General features: G+C 39.0%; 1 protein-coding gene across 1 annotated transcript; it reads left to right on the forward strand.

Moving 5' to 3' along the window:
• Window positions 1–386: 386 nt before the first annotated feature.
• Window positions 387–22,497, forward strand: LOC130927762 (oocyte zinc finger protein XlCOF6-like). The gene is made up of 3 exons (XM_057853764.1): window positions 387–1,037; window positions 8,207–8,290; window positions 18,068–22,497. The coding sequence occupies exons 1-3, from the start codon at window positions 506–508 to the stop codon at window positions 19,783–19,785; spliced, it is 2,334 nt and encodes a 777-aa protein (XP_057709747.1). The 5' UTR covers window positions 387–505; the 3' UTR covers window positions 19,786–22,497.
• The last annotated feature ends 356 nt before the right edge of the window (window positions 22,498–22,853 follow it).

The following is a 22,853-nucleotide window of genomic DNA, read 5'->3' on the forward strand; positions in this document are numbered from 1 at the left end:
TATCAGGGTCAGGCAGAGACGGTGAAGGCAGCCGGTCAAAAATCATCGATTTAGGCATCAAATATGGATCTGGCGACTGTATAGAACGAAGCTTTTCCACATAACGCCTTTTATGCAACACATCCAGTGAGTTTACGGCATCAGAAAGCACCGGGTCTTCCATGAAATGCATTTTAAATTCCTCGATCAATTGAAACCAATGCTAATACAGAGACAAAATGACGGACAAGTGGGCGGAACCATACAGCGAGCACGTGGTTTTATGACGTCGGTGGGTAGGCTCTATATTTTGTGCGATGTGGAATAATGCTGCCACCAGGGGGTGGCAAGACCTGGCCACGGCTTCCCCCAATGAATTTGTTGGCTGACTTCCGGTGGAGAGGCAAATGGAGTAGGGACGTAGGTTTGAACGCTCCCGCTCTGACCCGACATTTCAATAACTTTTTGTAACCCGTGCCGGCTCAAACTCAGAGCATTCAGTCGCCCTCATTTTCTGACTAAACTGATGGCATCTGGGACCAGACAGGCGAGAGATAAAGACGCCAGGAAGGAGGATCCTTCCTCCGCTAGCCACATTAGCATGTCGGCTCTGACTAGCTTGCTTGAGGAACATCGTCAATCAGTCGCTGCTGCGATTTCGGCGGAACTGAAATCCGCGTTTTCCTCCCTCGAAGTCAAGTTGGACTCTTTACAGAGCACTGTGAGTGACTTTGGCGAGCGACTTACGAACCTCGAGACTAATTTTGGCATAGCTGAGGAGCGCATCCACACGCTTGAAGTTTCGTGCGCTTCGCTAGCTGATACCTGTATGAAACTTAAAGCTCGGAATGCAGACCTGGAGGGGCGAAGCCGGCGAAATAATATCCGGATCATCGGTCTGCCAGAGTCGGTGGAAGGTCCAAGACCCACAGATTTCTTCGCAGAGTCACTCAAGGAAATTTTTGGTGCACGCCGGAATTGGACCGGTGTTCTGCCAGACCAGCATGCTTTACCGGCTCTGCTCTATCCGGCGAAGCTCCAGATTACCAAGAAAGACGGTAACAGACTACGATTTTCCTCTCTCGAGGAGGCTACCTCCTTTCTGCACTCTGTCTTCTGCCTAAATTTTTATTTTATTTCTCATTTCGCCTGAACGGCCTTTGTTTTGTTAAGCTTGGACTACTAGGGGTGTGCTTTAATTGTACTGTGGCTAGCAACCTGCTAACTATGTCGTTAACCACTAACAGTTATTTACACTCTTTATTTTTTCTTATTATTATTTATTTATTATTATTGACACACCCTGTGGGAAGTGGCTATAGAGTGTTCTCGTTGATTAGTGTAATTTTGCGGACAATTCAACATTGGTGGACTTGTTTCTGTTTAGTATCACTTTTTTGTTTTCGTGCGTATTTCTTTACGCTTTATTACTTATTTTCCCCTCTTTTCTTAATCCTCTTAATTGCAAAGGAGCCAAACGGATTCTCTCATCAGTTTTTTGTGTTATTTATTGGTGCCACATCCCTCCCCCTCTTTTCTTTTTTGTTTAGGGGCTTTTGTTAGGTGGGATGTAATCATTTATTAACTATTATTAATATCATTAATTAATTTGTTGTTGTTTTGTTTTAAGAATTATTGCTATGATTATTTATTTATAATTGCTTGCCTTTACTTTTCTTATTATTCAAAAAAGAACAAAGGAAAAAAAAGGATGGGGGGATTTGTACATTTCTGCTAAAATTCTCACTGAGGGGGTATCCTGTGTTGAGAGGCTGGGTTATTGTCACGTCCGGTGGGAGCGACATTGGTATGGGAATTCATAGGTATGGTAGAAACTGGAGGCTATATAGATGTATGTTTGAAGATTGTTGTGGTAGTTATATTTTTGTTCTTGTTTTTGTTTTGTTGTTTGTTTTTTCATTAGTTTTGTGCCTTTTTTCCTTCCTTTCCCAATTGTGCAGGGCACTGTTGCTATGCTTACTTTTATAACACATTAGTATGTCCATCCTTCCTACACACAAAAGTAAAGGCTGCAGGTTTGTGTCTTGGAACGTTACAGGAGTTAACGATACAATTAAAAGGGGCAAAGTCCTTTCACATCTAAAACAGCTGAATGGTGATATTATTTTATTCGAGAAACTCATCTTAAAACATCTGAAGTTGCTTGTCTTAAGAAACCCTGGATGAAACATGTGTATCACTCAAAGTTTTCGGCGAGGTCAAGAGGTGCAGCCATTATCATAGGCAAAAATATACCCTTTGAGCCATCAAAATCCATTGAAGATCCAAATGGTCGATTTGTCGCTGTTTCGGGCAGGTTATTTGATATCCCGGTAGTCTTAGTGAGTGTTTATGCCCCAGTATGGGATGATGCCCAGTTTATTGCACATCTGTTTTCCTCCTTGCCTGATATAGAATCTTGCTACCCTGTTATAGGTGGTGATTTCAACCTAATTCAGGATCCGGTTTTGGACAGGTCTTCATCCAAATCCTTCACTCTATCTAACTCTGCTAATACACAAAGAGCTTTTGCGGATCAGTTGGGAATCAGCGACCCTTGGAGACATCTTAATCAATCCAGCAAAGTTTTTTCATTTTCCTCCCATGTCCATCATACTTATTCAAGAATTGACTTTTTTTAATAGATAATAGATTTTTGGAATGGGTAATTCAGAGTGAATATCATAGCATAGTTGTTTCAGATCGCTCACCTGTTGCACTGGATATACATTTTCCCAATTATAAACTCACTCAATGGAAACTCTCATACTTTCTGTTGAAAAACTCAGAATTCAAACAGTTTTTGCTATCGGAAGTGCAGGAAGCACTTAGTCATCTACAGAACGGCAGATCACCGGGGCCAGACGGATTTGGCGTGGAATTTTATAAAACCTACTCAGATGCAATCTGTCCACACCTAGTTAACGTCCTCAATGATGCCTTTTTTCTTGGCAGACTACCCTCAACTTTCTATGAGGCCAACATTTCTCTTTTATTAAAGAAGGAAAAGGACCTCATTGAATGTGGTAGTTATAGGCCCATTAGCCTTTTCAACGTTGATCAGAAGATCCTTGCGATGAGTCTACACAGGGGACCCGTGGGTTATTAAAAGTATTAAAAAAGCATTGAATTTACTTTTCCATTATTAAAGGTATTCAAAGTATTAAATTAGCTTTTGTAAGTCTGGAATTTTTTCACCGTGGTATTAATTTTCAAGAACATCTCAGTGCAACCTAAATTATATCCTTGACAAAGTTGTTGTTTTTTAAAATCCATAACGAAAATGACGCATAGAATTTTTACGATGCACTACACTATAAATCGAAATGGAACTCGTGCGTGCCAAACCACCACAACCGGCAAAACGGAGAATCCATCCACCTCTGCATCGGAAATGCGTCCGTTTGTCGGTGGAACGAAAACCCTGCAGGGAGAAGTATTGTGGATTCTGAACACCAAAACAGACCACCATTCATATACTTCAAATGAGTCCATTGGTGATCTGTTTCGGATATTACGTCATTTTTGGTCGGCATCGGCTGTCACAATGTTGGTCATATTGCATTTTGTTCCAGAGGGAGCGTTCCCGATGTCTTAACTGTCTTTTGTAACGAATTTTCAGTCGTCAGAAAAAAAAATATGCACATTTTCTTAATGTTTAAATAGTCTACATATTTTTGTGAATATTATAAATGCATTTACACAATGAAATAACGCTGGAAAAGTTTATTAAACATAATGTTGCTCAAATAGTGTTTTCTTGCGGAGGGAGCATTCCCGACTTCATAACTGCAGCCAATTTAAGCTCATCAAGACTTTAAGATAGAAGTAAAATCGGGCCTAAAAAGTCCAGCCCGACCCGAACTGGTCCGCAGGTATTAAAGCCCAACCCGCGTTTTGTGTGATAACATTTGTGACGATGTCTGCATAAAAGCCCGTCTTTTATAACGAATTCTCAGTCGGCAGAAAAAAACCGCACATTTTCTTAATGTTTAGTATTCCAAGTATTCCTTAGTTTATCATTCATACTAGGGCTGCAGCTATCGAATATTTTAGTAATCGAGTAATCGACTGAAAATTCTATCGATTAATCGAGTAATCGGATAAAACAAATATATTTTTAGGTGAAGAGCAATTATAAATATACATGAGAAAACAAGACATTTCATCTAATCTTGAACCATTTTCAGTCAATCAATGTCTTTATTTTCGATGTATATTGTTGAAAACAGCCAACAATTGCATCTCAGATGTAACTAGAATTAAAAAAAAAGACAAATTCACTGCTTTCACTCAAAAAAACCTTTAGATCTTATTAAAATATATATATATTTATACCTAAAAATGCCATTACGCTTGATAACACACATCACTTAAAAGTTAGGATTTTTTCCCACCTGTTTCAATTGAATTTCTATTTGTGTCAAGCCATTTTTAAGTTCTAGTTAAGTTTTACGCTACTCTAAACTGTAAGTCCTGATAGGATTTTGTGTTTTTGCAGTGTTCAAGATAAATGTATGATACAGGCTGTATTGGAGCACATTAGGGACCAGTGCTACTTGGTGTTTTATCCAGCAATGACTACTAAGCTAAAATTGATAGTTAGCATTATTGAGTTTTTATTTTACACCGTTATCACTCCACAAAGCTATGTTATGTTAAAGCCTGTATGTAAGACATGTTAGCCACGCATCGAAAGTGGTCATAATTAATAGAAACCTAGCCCTCCGCAGGGCTAACGTTGCGTGAGCTAGTGACTCAGACAGTAACGTTAATCTTATTTTTTAGCGCTTAGCGCTCTTTATTAGCGCTTAGCGCTCTACTGCTTTAAGATGGCCGCTGTTTATTAACGCTGCCCAGACGCGGCCGAGTCTATCATATTGCATCTAGTTCAACATACATGTGATCTCTATGAGACTCCTCAGATGCTACCTGCTACCAACTTAATATCACGCGGGCTAGTTTTTAGCAACGTCGGCGTAGTTTGGAGCGGCTGTCGGCTGCGGAAATGTTTTTTATATTTTTTTATTGCTTCTTCCTCTACGCACGTGACGTCAGCGCGTTGTCCCGCATTAAAAGTAGTCCGAGCGAAACGTGATGCTTAGAGCTGTCAAAATAAACGATTACTCGAGGTGAATAAAATTACTCGGATCAGTTTTTAAACTCGAGTTACTCGAGTTGCTCGAGTATTCGTTTCAGCTCTAATTCATACATCGTTAATATATAGTTATTTCAAAAGTTAGCGAGAAAGAACCCTGGCCCAGCCCGACTTAATAATTGACATTTAATTTTGGTCATGTTTTCAGTTTAATTTAGCTGTTTCCAGCTTGCTATGTTTATAATTGCGATGTTTGTTTACCGCTTTTCCTCTTACTGCGAAGAGGGAGGAAGTTACATCGGCCGCCGCTATGATATTTAAGTCATCAGCCATCTGCTGTGACCCGGGAATTTAACGCCTGCTTTCACGCACACTGCTTCCCAGGTCAGTCGACACGGGAAATTGTTTTCACACACAACTGCTGCACGGTTAAGTCCCGCGATATTACCATTGTTTTGGAGTATGTGATAGGGGCTCAAGTTACATCCAGATACTTTAGGTTGCAGATTATGGGTCATGCGAAGGCAGTGGACCTGCTTAAACATTTCGGTTTGCCTTTCAAATGAATGTGAATTTCGCAGTATTAACTCGAGAGTTAGCCGTGTTCACTGGGGTCTTGGCAGGTGCACTAGCGGCAAGCCTGTTACAGAAGATGGCTGGATGGAGTCCTGTCCTCCTCCTCTTTTTGTCCATAATTATTGTGTGCGTGTGTGTGTTTAAAAAATTCTGACAGACTTTATAATGTTAGTTTAAATGTGTTTTAATTGTATCTTCAATATATGTGCATTCTTTTGTCAAACACACTTAGTAATTGAGGTTAAATTTGATGTTCAGTGCTTTATTTAATTAATATGATTCAATATGATCTAAATAATGGGTGCGAGAAAAATAGTAATTTTCAGTTGAAATGGCATTAAAAAAGGTCTTAAAAGTCTTGAATTTAGATTTATCAATCCTGGGGGGACCCCGCTACAGCAAGCCCTTCCTATTCTCATCGCTGCCGACCAGACAGGTTTTACGGCCGGTCGAGTTTCATCGTTTAACACCAGGAGACTTATTAACATTATCGGATCTCCTAGCTGTGACGTACCTGAAGTGGTGATCTCGTTAGACGCGGAAAAAGTATTTGATATGGTGGAATGGAAGTATTTGTTTTACACTCTAGCAAAATTTGGTTTTAGTGATGATTTTATTAAATGGATCAAATTGCTCTATCGGTCTCCTACTGCTTAGGTTCTTACAAACGGGGTACGGTCAGTTTCATTTTCCCTCCAGCGGGGCACCAGGCAGGGTTGCCCCCTCTCTCCCCTTCTGTTTACCCTAGCTGTGGAACCACTGGCTATATGGCTATGTGAAGAAACACGAATAGTGGGCATTGCGAGGAACGACGTCACCCATAAACTATCTCTTTATGCAGACGATTTGTTGTTGTATTTGTCTAATCCAGTTTCATCAATGACAGATTGTTGTTCACAAATTGTTGCCACATGTTTTAGTCTTATATTTTGCAGGTCTTAACAATTCAATTTGACTTTTAAAATAGTGCAAGAACCCTGCAACAGATTTATTCATCGATTAGTTGTTGCATCGTGAGGCTCAATGATTTAGAGTTTAGAACCCTGTTCAGATTTTTTTTCACACTCTTTAAAATGGAAACGGTGTCGGATCTGACATTTTGTTATGTTTTCAGCATTCATTTCAGAACGTAAAAGCCATTCAATTGCTGCCCTGCGCATATACACAATATATGACTTGGGCTCTATTATGCTTTTATTTATTTTTCATGTATTTTATGAGACTGTTTTTGTTGATGTCATCCTGATTTGAATGTCATGTCAAGTCGGGCTGTCGCAAATGATTATTTTTCTCCCGATTAGTCTACAGACTTTTTTAACGATTACTCGACTACTCTAATAATTTTCTTATGAACTTTTTTTTTTTTTAATTAACTAATCTTGCAATTAATTTTTGTTGACGATCATGAATTCACAAAAACATTTTTGAATGCTTAAATTCATTATCGAAGTACAAATAACATCACAAAAAAAACAATGAGGTCAAATGCGGATGGCATCAACTAGTGCAAAAGAATGGAATGGAAACAGTTTCAGAACACTGTGACTTCACTTTTCCTACAGGAGTCAAAACAATTATTACTTATCTTTTTGTGTATTGTCTATATTGTTCTCAGCAATAGAGTGAGCATAAGCAGAGTAGATAAATGTCACGTTCCACTGGAGTGAAGTACGTGAAAAATAACCTAATGATGTGGAATGATACGGTGCTACATTTTGGGGCCAAATAATTTTCCAAAAAAAGAATGACATTAAAGTAAAAAAAAGTTGCATTATTACACAGGGCTAATGTACGGTACGTACTTAATATACATGTACCTTCCCTCAGAGCTACGATGAAGCATTATTATAAATTCTATTGAATATAATTCGATGTAGATGAAGCAAAATAATAAGGATTTCCTTATTTGTAAAACCGATTCTAAAAACACAGGATACTTTCAATATTGTTGATTTTGCCAGAGGCGGCAACGCCCTACGTAAAGTACTTAGCTGCTTATTCAGGTCATGAGCCCGACATTAGCCCCTAATACCCTGTCGTACGAGCCACATAAAGGCAACTTTAATTTTTAAAAAAAGTGTTCTGTCATCTCCCAAAATTATACCTAGGTGACGGCGATTCAGGTGTTTATTTACGGCCGATGTGCTTCTGTGGTATACAAGCTGGGTGTACAGTGTACCCTCATTGATTCGTTGAAATAAGTCCATGCTTTGGTCACTCTGGTGTGCTTTTATTGGCTTTGTGCCGCTTTCCCCGCTTGAATCCCGAGCGTCGGCCATTCTCAACTTTCCACGCATATATTTTTTAACCCTTTATTAACAGTCGAAAGGATGGTGTGCTCTTCAGCACATTTACGTCATCGATGATGTCGACTCCGTCAACTAGTCGCTCTAATGCCAAGCCCATTGAATTAATTTGAATTGGATTGGATGACAACAAAACATGAATAAACAAAAAATTGGCAAGGGTGGATTTTCTCTAGCAGAAAACAACTTTGGGGACACAAGTTTGCAAATGAAATAAGATTTGGCCCATGTGTTTGTGGTCTTGCAGATCTGTATGTCAGCCAAGCCCATTGTCCTGAGGACCAAGAGTCTGCACGCATCAAGGAGGAGGAAGAGTCCGGACCCATTCAAGGTCATTTTAAGGTTTTTTTGTTTTTTTTCTTCAGGTGAGGCAGAAATCAAATTCGGTACCTCCTCATTAGTGCGGAAATGTCTTTCAGTCTAATATACTGGTAGTGGCTTTGCTTAGTCGTGGTGCAATGTACTCATGGTAAGGTTTGCGCCATGGCATCGACTTGACTACAGGTAGTCCCGGGGTAACGACGCATCTGACTTTACAATGCAGAAGTCTTGTCCGCCATTCTGTCTCCAGTTGTGATTATAAATGGTGCCCAGTTCTTGCCATGCCTATTTTTGCTTAAGGTTATCATACTGTCACAATCTCGTACAGGCACGTGCCTATTCTCTTTTAACATGGGATTTTTTTCATTTCGGGAGCCCTAGTTCTAACATGGATGCGGAGTGTCCCATTCATGACAGAAAATAATATAAATAAATATGAAAAAGTTTTATAAATGCGGAATCTAAAGATAGTCATGGGTTGAAGTCAGAGGTCAGGAACCTTTTTGGCCAAGAGAGCCAAAACACCCAACATATTCTAAAAAGAGCTGTTTCTTTCGTAAACTCATTTGAATGCATAATACGGGAGGGAGAGCGTGATCACACGCTGCTTTTATAAGTAGTCGCAGAGTTGCGAAAGAAATAAATCTTGAGAAAACATTTGGAAGATGGTGCCTCTCAGAGCGGCCGTTTAGTAAGTCTCGCTCTCCCCTGGAAGTGGCCTGGAAGTCCTTTTCTTTTGTTGTATTTTCCCTTGGCAAACCAGCTCGTTACATTACAGCGAACTAGTCGATTTAACTGTGAAGGAGTGCGAGTACCGTATTTTCACGACCATACGGCACACCGTATTAAAGGGTGCATTCTAATTCTTGTGCGGATTATTGGGCGCGTGGGCGTGCATGCATGCACTCACGCTAAAACATACAGTAACATTCACGCTAGCTTGCACGCTAGCATACACACAAACATATTAAAAAAAGGCAGCGAAACAAAACTGAGTTCGATTGTACTTTATTAAAGAATTTTAATAAGTATTCACATTTTATGTCAATCCACAAAGGGGATCTGACATGACCAGCTGGGCTAGGTCTCCATCAAACACACCAGGTTCCCCCTCGTTGTCTGAGTCAGTCTCGTTGCCATGAGGCTCCTCCTCGGAAATAATGCCGACTTTGGCGAAAGCTCGAACAACAGTGCAAGCCGACACATTAGACCAAGCATCCACAATCCATTCGCAAATTGTGGCGTAAATTGCCCGGCGTTGCCTTCCAGTCTTTATAAAACTGTGTTCGCCATTCGTCATCCATCCCATAGCAAAAATTTGTTGCTCATCTGTTGCTTAATCTCGTCTTGTGAGACGAATTTTAGCGTCTCAAATTTATCTCACTCTCTGCTTATTTGTTTCTGAATTTGTGCTCCTAAGGGTACCCTTGGGAGCAAGGAATGAGTCTAAATGAGCAAAGACGTCATTGAGACAAAGGAGATCGATTCGAGCAAACCAGATGAGCAATATTTGAGAAGTAAAAGAAATATACGAGTTCTCAAAATTGTCTCAATCATGTCTTGGTTTCTTTGCAGTGGAATTTAAGAGAATGGAATGAGACTTATATGAGATATATCCGAGACATATGAACCTTAAAAAAGATCTCATCTATGTCTCACTTGATTCTCTTAAAGGTCTTAGAATTTGGGTTATCAGAGCCATATTTGAGGCATGTGAGAGAACATTTAGAATGTAATTTAATATGAATGATAAATTAAGAATAACTCAATGAAAAGTAATGTTTAGTATTACAAAGTTTTTGCATTTTTTTAAAAATAACAACAAAATACAATATAATGTGTAAGAACAAAAACACTTGAAAAAAGGCCATTTCAACTGTGTGAAAGCTTTATTTAAATAATTTAGAACAGCTCACAATTACTTCATAAATTCATTAAAGCAACACTAGGTAAGTTTTCAAACTTTATAAAATATTTTCATAACATTTTTGATCATGTCAACTGACTAGGTGAATGCCACCTCTTAGATCTTGAAGGGGTCTGTATCGCTTTCACCGTCACTAATTGACTTTCCCCATTCATTATAAATATGGAAGTCGATGCTACGCTTTGCACGCATTCTGCAAAGACGGCAGAGCAGCGAGATAAAAAGTTTGTCTGAAAAGAAAGGGCTGCTACCAGGAATTACAGAACGATGAGTTCGGGTGGGGTGGGCCACACTGATTAATTACCTTAATACTTTTCATCCTTCACACAGCCGCTGGAAACATGTTTTATCCAGCTGCAGGTGACCATTGTGATTTTACGACACTATTCGGGTGTGCGCTTGTCCTCATGGGAAACGAGGTCGTCGTTAAGGCAAAGCACTACAGCTTTTGTCCAACCGCGTCACTAAAATCTACTAAAACTGAAAAGTTACCAAGTGTTGCTTTAAAACTGTCGGCTGCCATTGACAGTGCTTAAACCTTCTCTCCATCTGAACTGGAAGCGCTGGCAGCGAATGAACGAATTCACGGTCACCCTTCTAGTTAAAATGGAGTGGATGTTTACTAGTGACAGATTGAAATTCACAGACGAAAAATAAAAACAGCTAAAAGATTGGACACTTAAATGACACTGAAAGGGTTAAAATGTGTTTGGAATGAAATACAGGTAGTCCCCAGGTTACAACGGACATGACTTATCGTTTTCGACTTTACAACGTCTGCGTCTTGTTTTTTGGTTTTCAATGTTGACTTTTTTGTGATGCATGCATACTTATATTTTGGCGCAGGAAGCATAGAACAAGAAGCGAGCATATGTAAAGATGTGCCAGCTCACCCCGCACACGCAGCAGCTGAGTGACAAAAGTGACAAGCTGCGCGCACATTTGTTGCTTGTGAAGCACCCGCAGGCGACAGCTGTATATAACCCCTTTTGTACTGCTTATTATGAGTTTTCAATTGCGGTTGAATACTTGGGGTGCAATTGTTTTGTTTTTGATGATGTGCGGATGCTAACTGATACATGCTAATCATTTGTTATTGCTGTATCAGCAGCTACTTGTAAACGCAAATGTGAATTGCTGTTATAAAGGTGAGACTGATTAAATTTAATCTTATTTTAATTTCATTCTGAAAGTGTTGATGTAATGAAAAGATGAATAAAGTCAGCAAACCACACGGACGTCTCATCGAACTCACTGTCTAGCTAGAACTTAGCTCCAACATCTAGGCGAGGAAAGTACAGGGACGTATAATCTGTGTTTTGGGATATTTTTTAGAAGGTGTTTTGAGGTACTTAAAGGGTTCATGCCGACTTATGTGGAAATCTTGTGTCCTCAGCGCTCTTGCGCAACCATTCGCAAATCGGCTAGTACTCACTATTTTTGTTTTTATTGAGTTTAGTTAGTACCTTTTCATGGCCTCAAAAGTACTTTTTGCATGTATTACCCTCTCATACTTTTAACCATTTTTTTGTGTTAGCTTTAAAGCAGTTGACCAGATAAGTCACGTAGCGCATTTAAACTGTATTTAATATACCGACATTTAGGTATTTTCTTAAGGCATTTGTTAGTACGTTCTGCATGTATGCATCTAAACAAAAATGTTGAGCGCGCACGGTACTACTTTGGGTGTCAAATTCGACTCAAGTAGACATTTCACCGATGTAGATTTTGGCAGAACACCGGAGCGATGGCGCCAACACAGGAACGGAACTTGTTCGTAAATCGGGGACTACCTGTAGGTAAACCTCAACTGGAGAGAATTTGGAGATACAGCACTCCTACGTAATGGCTCTTGCTCTGCATTTATATGCAAAGGCTTTTTTTAGTTTGTGTCCTCCATATGATCACAGTCAGGCAAATTCCCAGGCAAATTCGAAAATCTCACGACATAAGCTGTAAAACAAAAATAATATCTTGCATGAGTAATTTGACTGATGGAGCGCATCCACCACAACAACTACACACGAGTTTAAAAGGACAAAATAATTTTGAGAAAACTTACACATGATTCCTGTGACTTTTTTCTGGTCAAGGACCCCCTTTTCTGAGGCGTTGATGCCAGGACGACCGAAAGGGATTGCATGTTGACACTCTTTAATAAGGAAAAAGTGATCAAAAAGTGCATCAAATAGGAACATGCAAGGGCAAATGATGGTTCAGCACCTGTTGAGGCATTTAAAACAGACTCATGTCAAGTTGGGCCTCCTCTTCCCACGAAATATATTCAATAGTTGCCTTGTAGAGCTTACCATCTGACCATTTTGCTAAAACGGTATCTCCTGATCGAAGATCTTGCAGCTGTACTGGAGCCTCATCCCTTTTCAAAATGGTAGCTCTGTAAAGATGTTGCCGGAATAACCATCCTCCCATCTGACAAATGCAAAATACCCTAAGAGAGAATGAGGAAAAAAAGATGTTGAACAATTTATATTTGGGCAAAGCAATTTACCCTGGTGTTTTAGAGGTAATTTGGACCATAGGCTGAAGGCTGCAACTCATAGAGCGTGCATGGGTAAATTGTAAACCTACTTAGAGGCAAAAATAAACCCACAATTATTAAATCAGCATAGATACGAAAAAACAAAAGACGATTAAAAGTAAATAGTAAAAAATAAAATAAAAAACAAAAAGAAATAAACGAGCAACCACGTTTCAAGACGATTGATTCATGTACAACAGACGAGTAATGAACAATAACTATTTGAGTGGCCGCTTTACAGGCCTTTCAGCCTGAAATGATCCAACTGTGCACAATGGAAACTCTATATACTTACCGGGTTCCTCTTTTGAGGGATTTGTGTAGCACTGCATGTCCTTAATTTTCTCTGTGTCCGTTGTCTTTCTTGATGGATTTTTATTCTCCATCCTGTAGATGATCAAATAAATATTGAATCAATAAGTCTAATGTAAACAGTATTTAACCTCATTCCCTCATGCATTGGTGGTGGGGGGGCATGACTGAGTAAAAAAATAAAAAAAAAAAAAAAAAAAAAGCAATTGAGACATTCTGTTTCAGGACCGAGAGGAAAATATGAAATGTTGAAATAGTTTGTCTAAACAGGTGTTAAACCGATTCCAGAAAGGGCCAAGTGGGTGCTGGATTTTGTTCCAACCGATACCGCACCCTTGATTGGTTGGAAAGCAAACCTGCACCCACTTGGCCCTTTCTGGAATCAGTTTGGCACCTGTGGTCACGAGCATTAAAAGGAGGGGTAGTCTCATCTGTAGAGTCCTTGGAGGGCTCTCAACTAAATCATTCTTTAATTTTATCTTTTCATGCATAACCAACCAAATATCAAGTTATTAGCCGTGGTTAAATATGCACCATTAACACCGACATTAGCAATTTCTTAGCATTACCTCGAAATGAAAAGTCATGCAAACGTGTGTTCAATACTATTATTTCATAGGTTTTGTTAGCATTTTTCTGGCGATGAAGAGAAAACATAGTCCCGTGATTAGCAAGGAGTTTGGCGTTAGCCGTTAGCCAATGATAGATACAGTATATGGTAAAATAGTTCGCCTTAGGCCCACAGAATTTCGTTAGTTAACTCTTATTCACAAAATAATTGATAAGGCGCTCACCTACCCAAGTCTCTCTCAGCGTGGTGATGTCGAAAAGTGCTTCAGTGGTGGCCAGAAGGACACTTTTGTTGTATTTTCCCGTGACCGTAACTTTCCGCTCGTCACAGTGCAGCTGTGATGGTCACGTTCTTCTTCATGGCATCTTGCAATTACTGCCACCTGCTGCCATACTATCTTGGCAATCATTCCATTCAACACGCGTTATTTTGTTTTTAAATAAAATATTCTTAGTATTGTATTATTTTTACGATATCCGTGTTTGTTGTTTGATTGATTTTAGACTTTAACTGCCTAATATCTTGTTTTAAAATGTAATTCACTTGGTGCCGGTATAATGTTGCTTTCAAGTGCTCTAGGAAATATGAACGTTGCCACTTGCTAATTGGTACGATCGCGTCCTTGTTCGTGTGCTTTTGTTGTCGTGGGAAAAAGGACAAATGAAGGGGAAAAAAACGGCAGACTTGTGTTTGTTGCGTGGGCAAAACTGTGTTACCTATTGATTAAATTACCACAACAAGAAGAGGAGTCTCAATGCAAGTTTTTGTTTGTAATTATCAATAAACTAGATAAAGTAGAATTTTAGAACTGTCACTGCGTTATCAGGCAGGCGTCATAAATACGGGCATATTGACTGTTAAAAAAAAAATAATAATAACACCAGTCTTTTTCGTTTTTCCGCCATTTTTAAAGTTTGAAGGTTGTCTCACTTTGGAAACTCAGGTATCATAATATATTATCAGTTTTCCATTAGAAAGTACGACTAGCAAGTCGTTCATTCTACTTTGTGTAAATGAACCAGATATATTAAATTATTTGCTTGATTATATTATTTTCTCAGAATTTTGCACGAGATTAAAGTGCTTGTGACACGAAAAAGCATGTTTATTTCATAATACACGCGGTATTTTATGCTCCTGAATGATATGGACCGCTTGTATGTGTGTGGAAGCGATCGCTATATTTATTTAGTTTTTGAATCCCGCGCCAGGAAAATGAGTGACTTCCGGCTTCGGTCTCGCATTGAGGAGGAGGGCGCTATGACGTGTACGGTAGAAGACGTCCTCTTCACGCTACAGTGTACTGTTGTGTATGAGGACGAAGGATTCAGCTGATTTTGCGGATTAATACTTTTATTTTTTGCATCACGCCAGCCAAACGGCTGCAGAAAAATCATTCTGTATGCGGGAGAGGCGTATGCGCCTTTTTGGAGTTTCAAAAGGTTCCCATTCACCGTGGATATTTACTGTGGGACCATTGGACTTACAAGGAAGTGAGTAAACATCTTGTTTTGTATCATGTCAAATACGAATACAGTGATTACAAAGTAAACACTATAAAATTCCTTTAAATAAAGGACTACTTACGTTTGATCATTGATAGGCATGTAAAAAGCTATCCTCACGCTCATTAGCAGTTAGCTGTTAGCACGTTAGCTACACAACAATTCCAGCCACCCTCCTCCAGGGAACGAACTGTAAATTGCTCTCCGCCGGGCGGTTTGCCGATCCGCAAAGAAACTCGACAACCGGGTCGTCATGTCAAATAATCCAGGCTAGTTATGTGTGATTTTCCACTTCGAAGACTTTGAAACATCCCTCGGTTCGGGTTAGCATGTCGGCTAGCTGTCACTCCTTCTGGTCTGTTTACATTCTCCGAAGCCGGGGAAGGGAAATGACATACGTCCGATTTAGGTGTCATAAAATATCGTTCGGCAGGTGTGACAGTAAAGGTAAAGTCGACTGTTTTGACCATTATGGAGTAATTTTGCCATGTCGTCTTGAATAAATGGATTTTTATTATTTTATATTCCATTTAGCACAAGTTATTTGTCATGACCATGCCATTTATTTAGCAATTGGGGAAAGTACTTGGGTAAAAAGAATATCCTGTAAAAATATTGAAGTAAAGAGACAGAAACAATTACATTTTGCCGCTCTCTTCGTCGCGTTTTCCTCATTGTGAATAGTTCCCCCTCGACGGGCTGACTGGTCCTTCTCAAGCCATTTATATAGCTATTGGGGAAAAATACTTGGATAAAAAGAATATCCTGTAAAAATATTGAAGTAAAGAGACAGAAACAATGACATTTTGCCACTCTCTTCGTCGCGTTTTCCTCATTGTGAATAGTTCCCCCTCGACGGGCTGACTGGTCCTTCTCAAGCCATTTATATAGCTATTGGGGAAAATACTTGGATAAAAAGAATATCCTGTAAAAATATTGGGAGTAGAGAGACTGAAACAATGACATTTTGCAGCTCTCTTCGTCTCGTTTTCCTCGTTCTGAACAATTCCCCCTCAATGGGCTGAATAGTAAAACCGATGAGCCTAGTCTACCGCTGACGTCATCCACCTGTTGGGGACGCTAAAGCCCTATAATTGTAGGCGTGGCTAATCGGCAGATTAAAAGACTAATTTCTCGTCATCTGCGCTTTGCTAAATTGTTGTATATAGTCGAATCGTCTCAAAATATGATTCTAATTCACATAATAATGCCATTTAAGAATTTTTTTCTGGTGTCGTATGCTCTTTAAGATGTGATTGCTTTTACAATGAAATAATCTCGACCTCGAAATGAGCTATTACTAACTGGAAGGAGTTCAAATTGAGCACTATTTGTAACTGGCATATGTCTATTAAGGGCTGCTTGGCATGACCAGGAAATGATGCAGCTTTGAGACAAGTTTAAGAAATAAAAGACTTTGCTCATCCATATCTTTCCCTGAGACATTACTGAGATACTGAGTACAAGTAAGGGAGCTCAAATTGAGGCGCTTTTGAGATCAACACAAGATCTCATAGTTGTCTATTGGTGAGATCTTTAAAGGAGACAGCTGTAAGACATTATTGAGAAATCGTGCCACTGGAATTATTTCTCAAAACCTTCCCAAGAAATGCTCACTGCGAGACTTATTTCTCACGAGACAAATTTGAGAAAACCGAGAAAACCACTCTGGTCTCAATCGTTGCGCGATTGATACTGATTCACTTCTCAGAGATGTAAATGAGACATGAACGAGATCTCATCTTCGTAAGCGTGTCATTTCGTCGGAGTTGCCATTTTCGGGGGTCTTGATTCAAACAGAAGTTGATTTGCCCAACGCACGTAACTCAATTTTATACTGTACCTAATGGTGGCCCACCCCCTATAACGAGCACCATTCACACCTCTAATGGTTCTCATGCTGCTTTCACTCACGTCCGCCTTCGGTACACACATTGAGCGCACCGCATTATTAGGCGCCCCGCCCATTTTGGAGAAAATTTTTGACTTTTAGGTGCGCCTTATGGTCGTGAAACTACGGTAGATGAAAATAATACTCGCTCAGGCTCTAATTTTAGTCGCAAAATGCCCCCATTTGGGGCAGTCTGGAGCCCTGGATTTTTTGATTGAAGTGATTTTGTGTTTTGTTTGAAGCAATTTGTTTTTTGATTGAATTAAAACGTTACTTCAATCAAAAAGTTGTTTCAATCCCCCCAAAAATTCACTTCAATCTAGGGCAGTCCCAAACGATTGTTTTTCTCCCGATTAGTCTGCAGACTTTAACGATTAGTCGACTAGTCTATATTTTTTATTTTTACTTATCTTGCAATTAATTTTTTGTTGCCAATTATTAATCCACAAAACATTTTGGAACACTTAAATTCTTAAAGTACAAATAAACACATAAATGACAAACAATGAGGTCAAATGCTGTTGGCATTACTAGTGCAGAAGAACGGAATGCAAACAGATAAAGAACACCGACTTCCCTTTTACTTTCTCTTTTTGTGGTATGTTTATATTGTTGTCAGCATTAGAGAGAGCACCAGCAGAGCAGACAGATAATTGCCACGTATCCGTGGAGTTAAGTACGTGAAAAAATACCTAATAAATATAAATAAATACCGAATAAAAAACACTTTTAGCTTGTCGTCGAGCTCATTCCAAGTTAGGGCCAAATAAAAGAGAGGAAAAAAGGACTACGACATGTAAGTCGTACTATTGCGATGAGAAAAAAAGCCCTATTATTACGAAGGGTAACGTAGAAGTACTTAGTTACGCATTTTACGTACATCTACTGTCGCTGCGAGCTATGTCATTATAATAATGAAATATTTCAAATAGATCTTTGTTATGGTTCTTCTCTCTCGCTCTCTGAGCCAGTCTAACCTCACGTTCTACTAGCTGGATAGATGGTCCATCAAATATATCATTTGTCTTCTTGTGTCTTGCAGGTTTCAGCAGATATCTTGGTCCTGACACTCAACAGCTAAAGAGAGAAGTACAACTTCCAATCAAACAGGAGGAGGTAGAGCTGCCAAACGTTAAAGACGTGGACGATATCACCATGTCGACTGGTGAGCCCTTGAATAGCGAGGATGGTCCGAGTGAGACCAGCAGAGGGACGGAGCCTCCAAGCAGCAGCTCAACAGAAGGATCGCAAGCACACATTTTCATCGCACCATCAGATGGAAATGGTGCCACGTCACACTCACCTTACAAAGATGACTGTCATAAGAAACCTCACCATGTAAAAACCTATGCTTATAACTATACTTGTCGTATGCATATGAGGAGCCACACTGGCGAAAAACCTTTTTCTTGCTCAGTTTGTGGTCGAGGATTCACTCAAATGTACGACTTAAAAGTACACACAAGAACTCACATTGGTGAAAAACCTTTTTCCTGTTCAGTTTGTGGTCAAGGATTCAGTCTTAAGAGTACCTTAAAAAAACACACAATAACCCACACTGGCGAAAAACCTTTTTCCTGCTCAGTTTGTGGTCAAAGATTCGCTCGAAATTACAATTTAAAAGAACACACAAGAACACACACTGGTGAAAAACCTTTTTCCTGTTCAGTTTGTGGTCAAGGATTCAGTCTTAAGAGGAACTTAGAAGCACACACAACAACCCACACTGGTGAAAAACCTTTTTCCTGCTCAGTTTGTGGTCAACGATTCACTCGAAATGACAACTTAAAAGTCCACACAAGAACACACACTGGTGAAAAACCTTTTTCCTGTTCAGTTTGTGGTCAAGGATTCAGTCTTAAGAGTACCTTAAAAGAACACACAAGAACCCACACTGGTGAAAAACCTTTTTCCTGTTCAGTTTGTGGTCAAGGATTCAGTCTTAAGAGTACCTTAAAAGTACACACAAGCACCCACACTGGCGAAAAACCTTTTTCCTGCTCAGTTTGTGGTCAAAAATTCGCTCGAAATTACAACTTAAAAGTACACACAAGAACACACACTGGTGAAAAACCTTTTTCCTGTTCAGTTTGTGGTCAAGGATTCAGTCATAAGAGTACCTTAAAAGAACACACAAGAACCCACACTGGCGAAAAACCTTTTTCTTGCTCAGTTTGTGGTCGAGGATTCACTCAAATGTACGACTTAAAAGTTCACACAAGAACACACACTGGTGAAAAACCTTTTTCCTGCTCAGTTTGTGGTCAACGATTCACTCGAAATGACAACTTAAAAGTCCACACAAGAAAACACACTGGCGAAAAACCTTTTTCTTGCTCAGTTTGTGGTCGAGGATTCACTCAAATGTACGACTTAAAAGTCCACACAAGAACACACACTGGTGAAAAACCTTTTTCCTGTTCAGTTTGTGGTCAAGGATTCAGTCTTAAGAGTACCTTAAAAGAACACACAAGAACCCACACTGGCGAAAAACCTTTTTCCTGTTCAGTTTGTGGTCAAGGATTCAGTCTTAAGATTACCTTAAAAGAACACACAAGAACCCACACTGGCGAAAAACCTTTTTCCTGTTCAGTTTGTGGTCAAGGATTCGGTCTTAAGAGTACCTTAAAAAAACACACAAGAACCCACACTGGCGAAAAACCTTTTTCCTGCTCAGTTTGCGGTAAAGGATTCCGTCATCGGAGGACCTTAAAAGAACACATAAGGACCCACACTGGCGAAAACCCTTTTCCTGCTTAGTTTGTGGTCAAGGATTCACTCAAATTCAACACTTAAAAGTACTCACAAGAACCCACACTGGGGAAAAACCTTTTTCCTGTTCAGTTTGTGGTAAAACATTTGCTCACAAGTATCGTATTAAGAGACACGTGTGTATTGGTGTGAGAAGCAGTGGCCAATGACTGTTTTGCCTGTCATCCATGCTGCCTTCATCACATTGTGCACGCAGGTCAATTGTAGTCCGTAGAGTTTCCTTAAATCCTGTTGAGGATTGGCAGTATTGGTGCCTTACATGTGCTTTGTCCAATCCTTGTATGATGCGGATCGACAGTATTGCCAAAAGTACTGGCTCACCTGATTTAACGCTCATGTTAAGAGGCATTATTTATACAATACTCTCCCTCTTTCAAACTACACTTTTTACAGCTAATATTTGAAACGGTAGACCCCAAAATACAAAAATTCTAAATCCTTTATCCTACCTAATTACAGAAATATGGAAAATATGGAAATATGGAAAATTATGATTGGCTCACAAATATTAGTTTTTTTTGGGAGGGGTGATTCCATATAATTTAAAAAGTAACAATTACTACTATTGAGTGACAGTGACATATTAGGACAGAGTATTGCGGCCAAATAAAGGGAGGGGGAAAACATGACTACGAGATTAAAGTTGTACCCTTGCTACAAGACATAAAAGTCGTATTATTATGTAGGGGCAATGGAGCTTAGCTGGGAGCTCCGACAAAGCATCAGTAAAAACCTTCCATTGATTATAATTTGATGTAGATGAGCTAAAAGATAACGGATTTCCTTATTTTGGAAACTGATTCTTAAACACAGCCTCGCGAGATGCTTTCATTATCGTTGACTGAAGTGGAGGCGGCAAAGCGCTACAGAAAGTACGTGGCTGCTTATTCAGCTACATTACCCCTACGTCACAGGACGACTTTTTTTCCTCGTAGTAACAGTACGACTATAATCTCGTATTCCTCTTTTCTTTATTTTGGCCTAATATTTTTTCGTAAAATCGGACAATGATGATTAAAATTGTTTAAGCTTTTAATCATTCCTGCCCCCGTCGATGAAAATCTCGACTCTGCTTCGAATTTTAAAGTGCTAGTTCTTCACTGTGCTTGTTAATTTCATTCATTATAAACAACTTTTTATTCTGTCCTAGCCTCCTCTTCCCTTTGTTTAGAACAAGCCTAATTATAACTCAAAACTCGGTGAAACCGATACTTCGTTACCAAATTGATTCTAAGATTCAGAAAATGAGACGGGACTGCCTTTTCTGCAATACCCGAAGTATCGCCGGTACCGACGAGGCAGATCTGGCCGCTTTTTTCGTGTGGCATACGAGGCTGCACAAGTTGCCCGACAAGCGGTCAATTACACTGCTCAAATGGGGGTTGTAAATGAGCGGTTATATGGCAACCCACGCTGTGCTAAAGAAAGAGAAAAACAGTCAACGTGTGCAACAGGGTAGTGATATGTGCATTTATGTATATATATATATATATATTTTTTTTTTTTTTGTATTGTACTTTTTTTAACACCTAAGCCTATTTTTTCCAAATCTGCATACCTTTGATGTTGCCTTTATATTTCAAAGAAAAAACATCAAAATTCATAAATCACAAACAATGAGGTCAAATGCTGCTGGCATTAACTAGTGCAAAAAAAATGTAGACGGAAACACTGTGACTTCACCTTTTTAACAGGAGTCAAAACAATTCTTATTCTTTTTGTGGTATGTCATTGTCTATATTGTTCTAAATGTTAAAATGAATTGCAATGTCCCGGACAACCATTTTCAGAATACTTTGTGTGAGTTCAGATGCTTTTTCTGGTGGGCATTCCGCATTTTTGGGGGAGGGGAAAACTGTGTCAACTTTTGTTTGTTTTAACCTGAAAATAAAGTAGAGGGCACACTGAAATATTACCACAATTATTTTGAATGAAAGGCACACATACTCACAGTAAGAAAAATTGAATATATAGTATTAATTTTATAGTATACTATATATATATATATATATATATATATATATATGGCGGAAAACACTCAGGTGATTTAAAGTTCCGCTCTGAGACCCCCAATTTAGCCAACTTTCAAAATTATCCGATATGCATGTGTGATACATCATTGGAAAGCTTAAAATCTCAATTTTCTGGGGGAATAAAAATTTTGAACAGGAGGGCTTTTTTTTTTTTTTTTTTTTTTAAATGTTTTTTAAACAGCAAAACTCCATCGGGAGGCGAGAGCAGAATTACAGACACCATAACTTTAACGAGATATTATCAAGTGCTTACATTGTTTCGATCCAAATACTCCATGTAGCATGTATCACTGAGTGTCAAGACTCAAGACACAGCTGTGAATGGCCACAGCTGGATTTTTGGGGGATTTTATGGGTGAAACATGGTAATTTAACAAGGGTCGCGATGCAGAAATCGCAGAAATCAAGTAGTGGTCGAGTTTCTTTTTCATATATTTACCCTTTTCAACGTTTTTTTTCAAATTTTTTTTTGTTTGGGTCAGTTTATCATCTAACATCGGAGAAAATGCGACAGTAACAAAAAAAATACACTTAAGCGATAGTTATGAGGTAGATATCAGTGACTTTTTTACAGACGCCATTTTGTTCATTGTGACATAATTTGTTTAAAAGTTTAAAATATGTGAGTAAATAATTTTTGAGTCGTTTTTTTTTTTTTTTTAAACGAAATATGAGACATCAATTAATGATTCAATGCTAAAAACGACAGACATTTTGAATAATAAATATAATTACCTTTGTTCTATGGCTGGGTTGAAACAAAAGCGGTTGCGCGACGTCTGTAAACGGGGGTTTTCAGAGTAAAACGGACAAATTAAAAATAGTTTGGGGGCTTCATGCACCATGAATCTGCTATGGCAGCATATAGACATGTTGTTCTATCAAAAACAACAGTTGTTTTGGCTTCAAATACAGCAGTTTCTTTGAAAGAGGAGTGCAAGAGCAGAAACTGCTTTTTCAGTATTGTCTTTGTTTTCCGCCATATATATATATATATATATATATATATATATATATATATAT

Source organism: Corythoichthys intestinalis, chromosome 13 (assembly GCF_030265065.1).
Source record: "Corythoichthys intestinalis isolate RoL2023-P3 chromosome 13, ASM3026506v1, whole genome shotgun sequence".
Lineage (NCBI taxonomy): Eukaryota > Metazoa > Chordata > Actinopteri > Syngnathiformes > Syngnathidae > Corythoichthys > Corythoichthys intestinalis.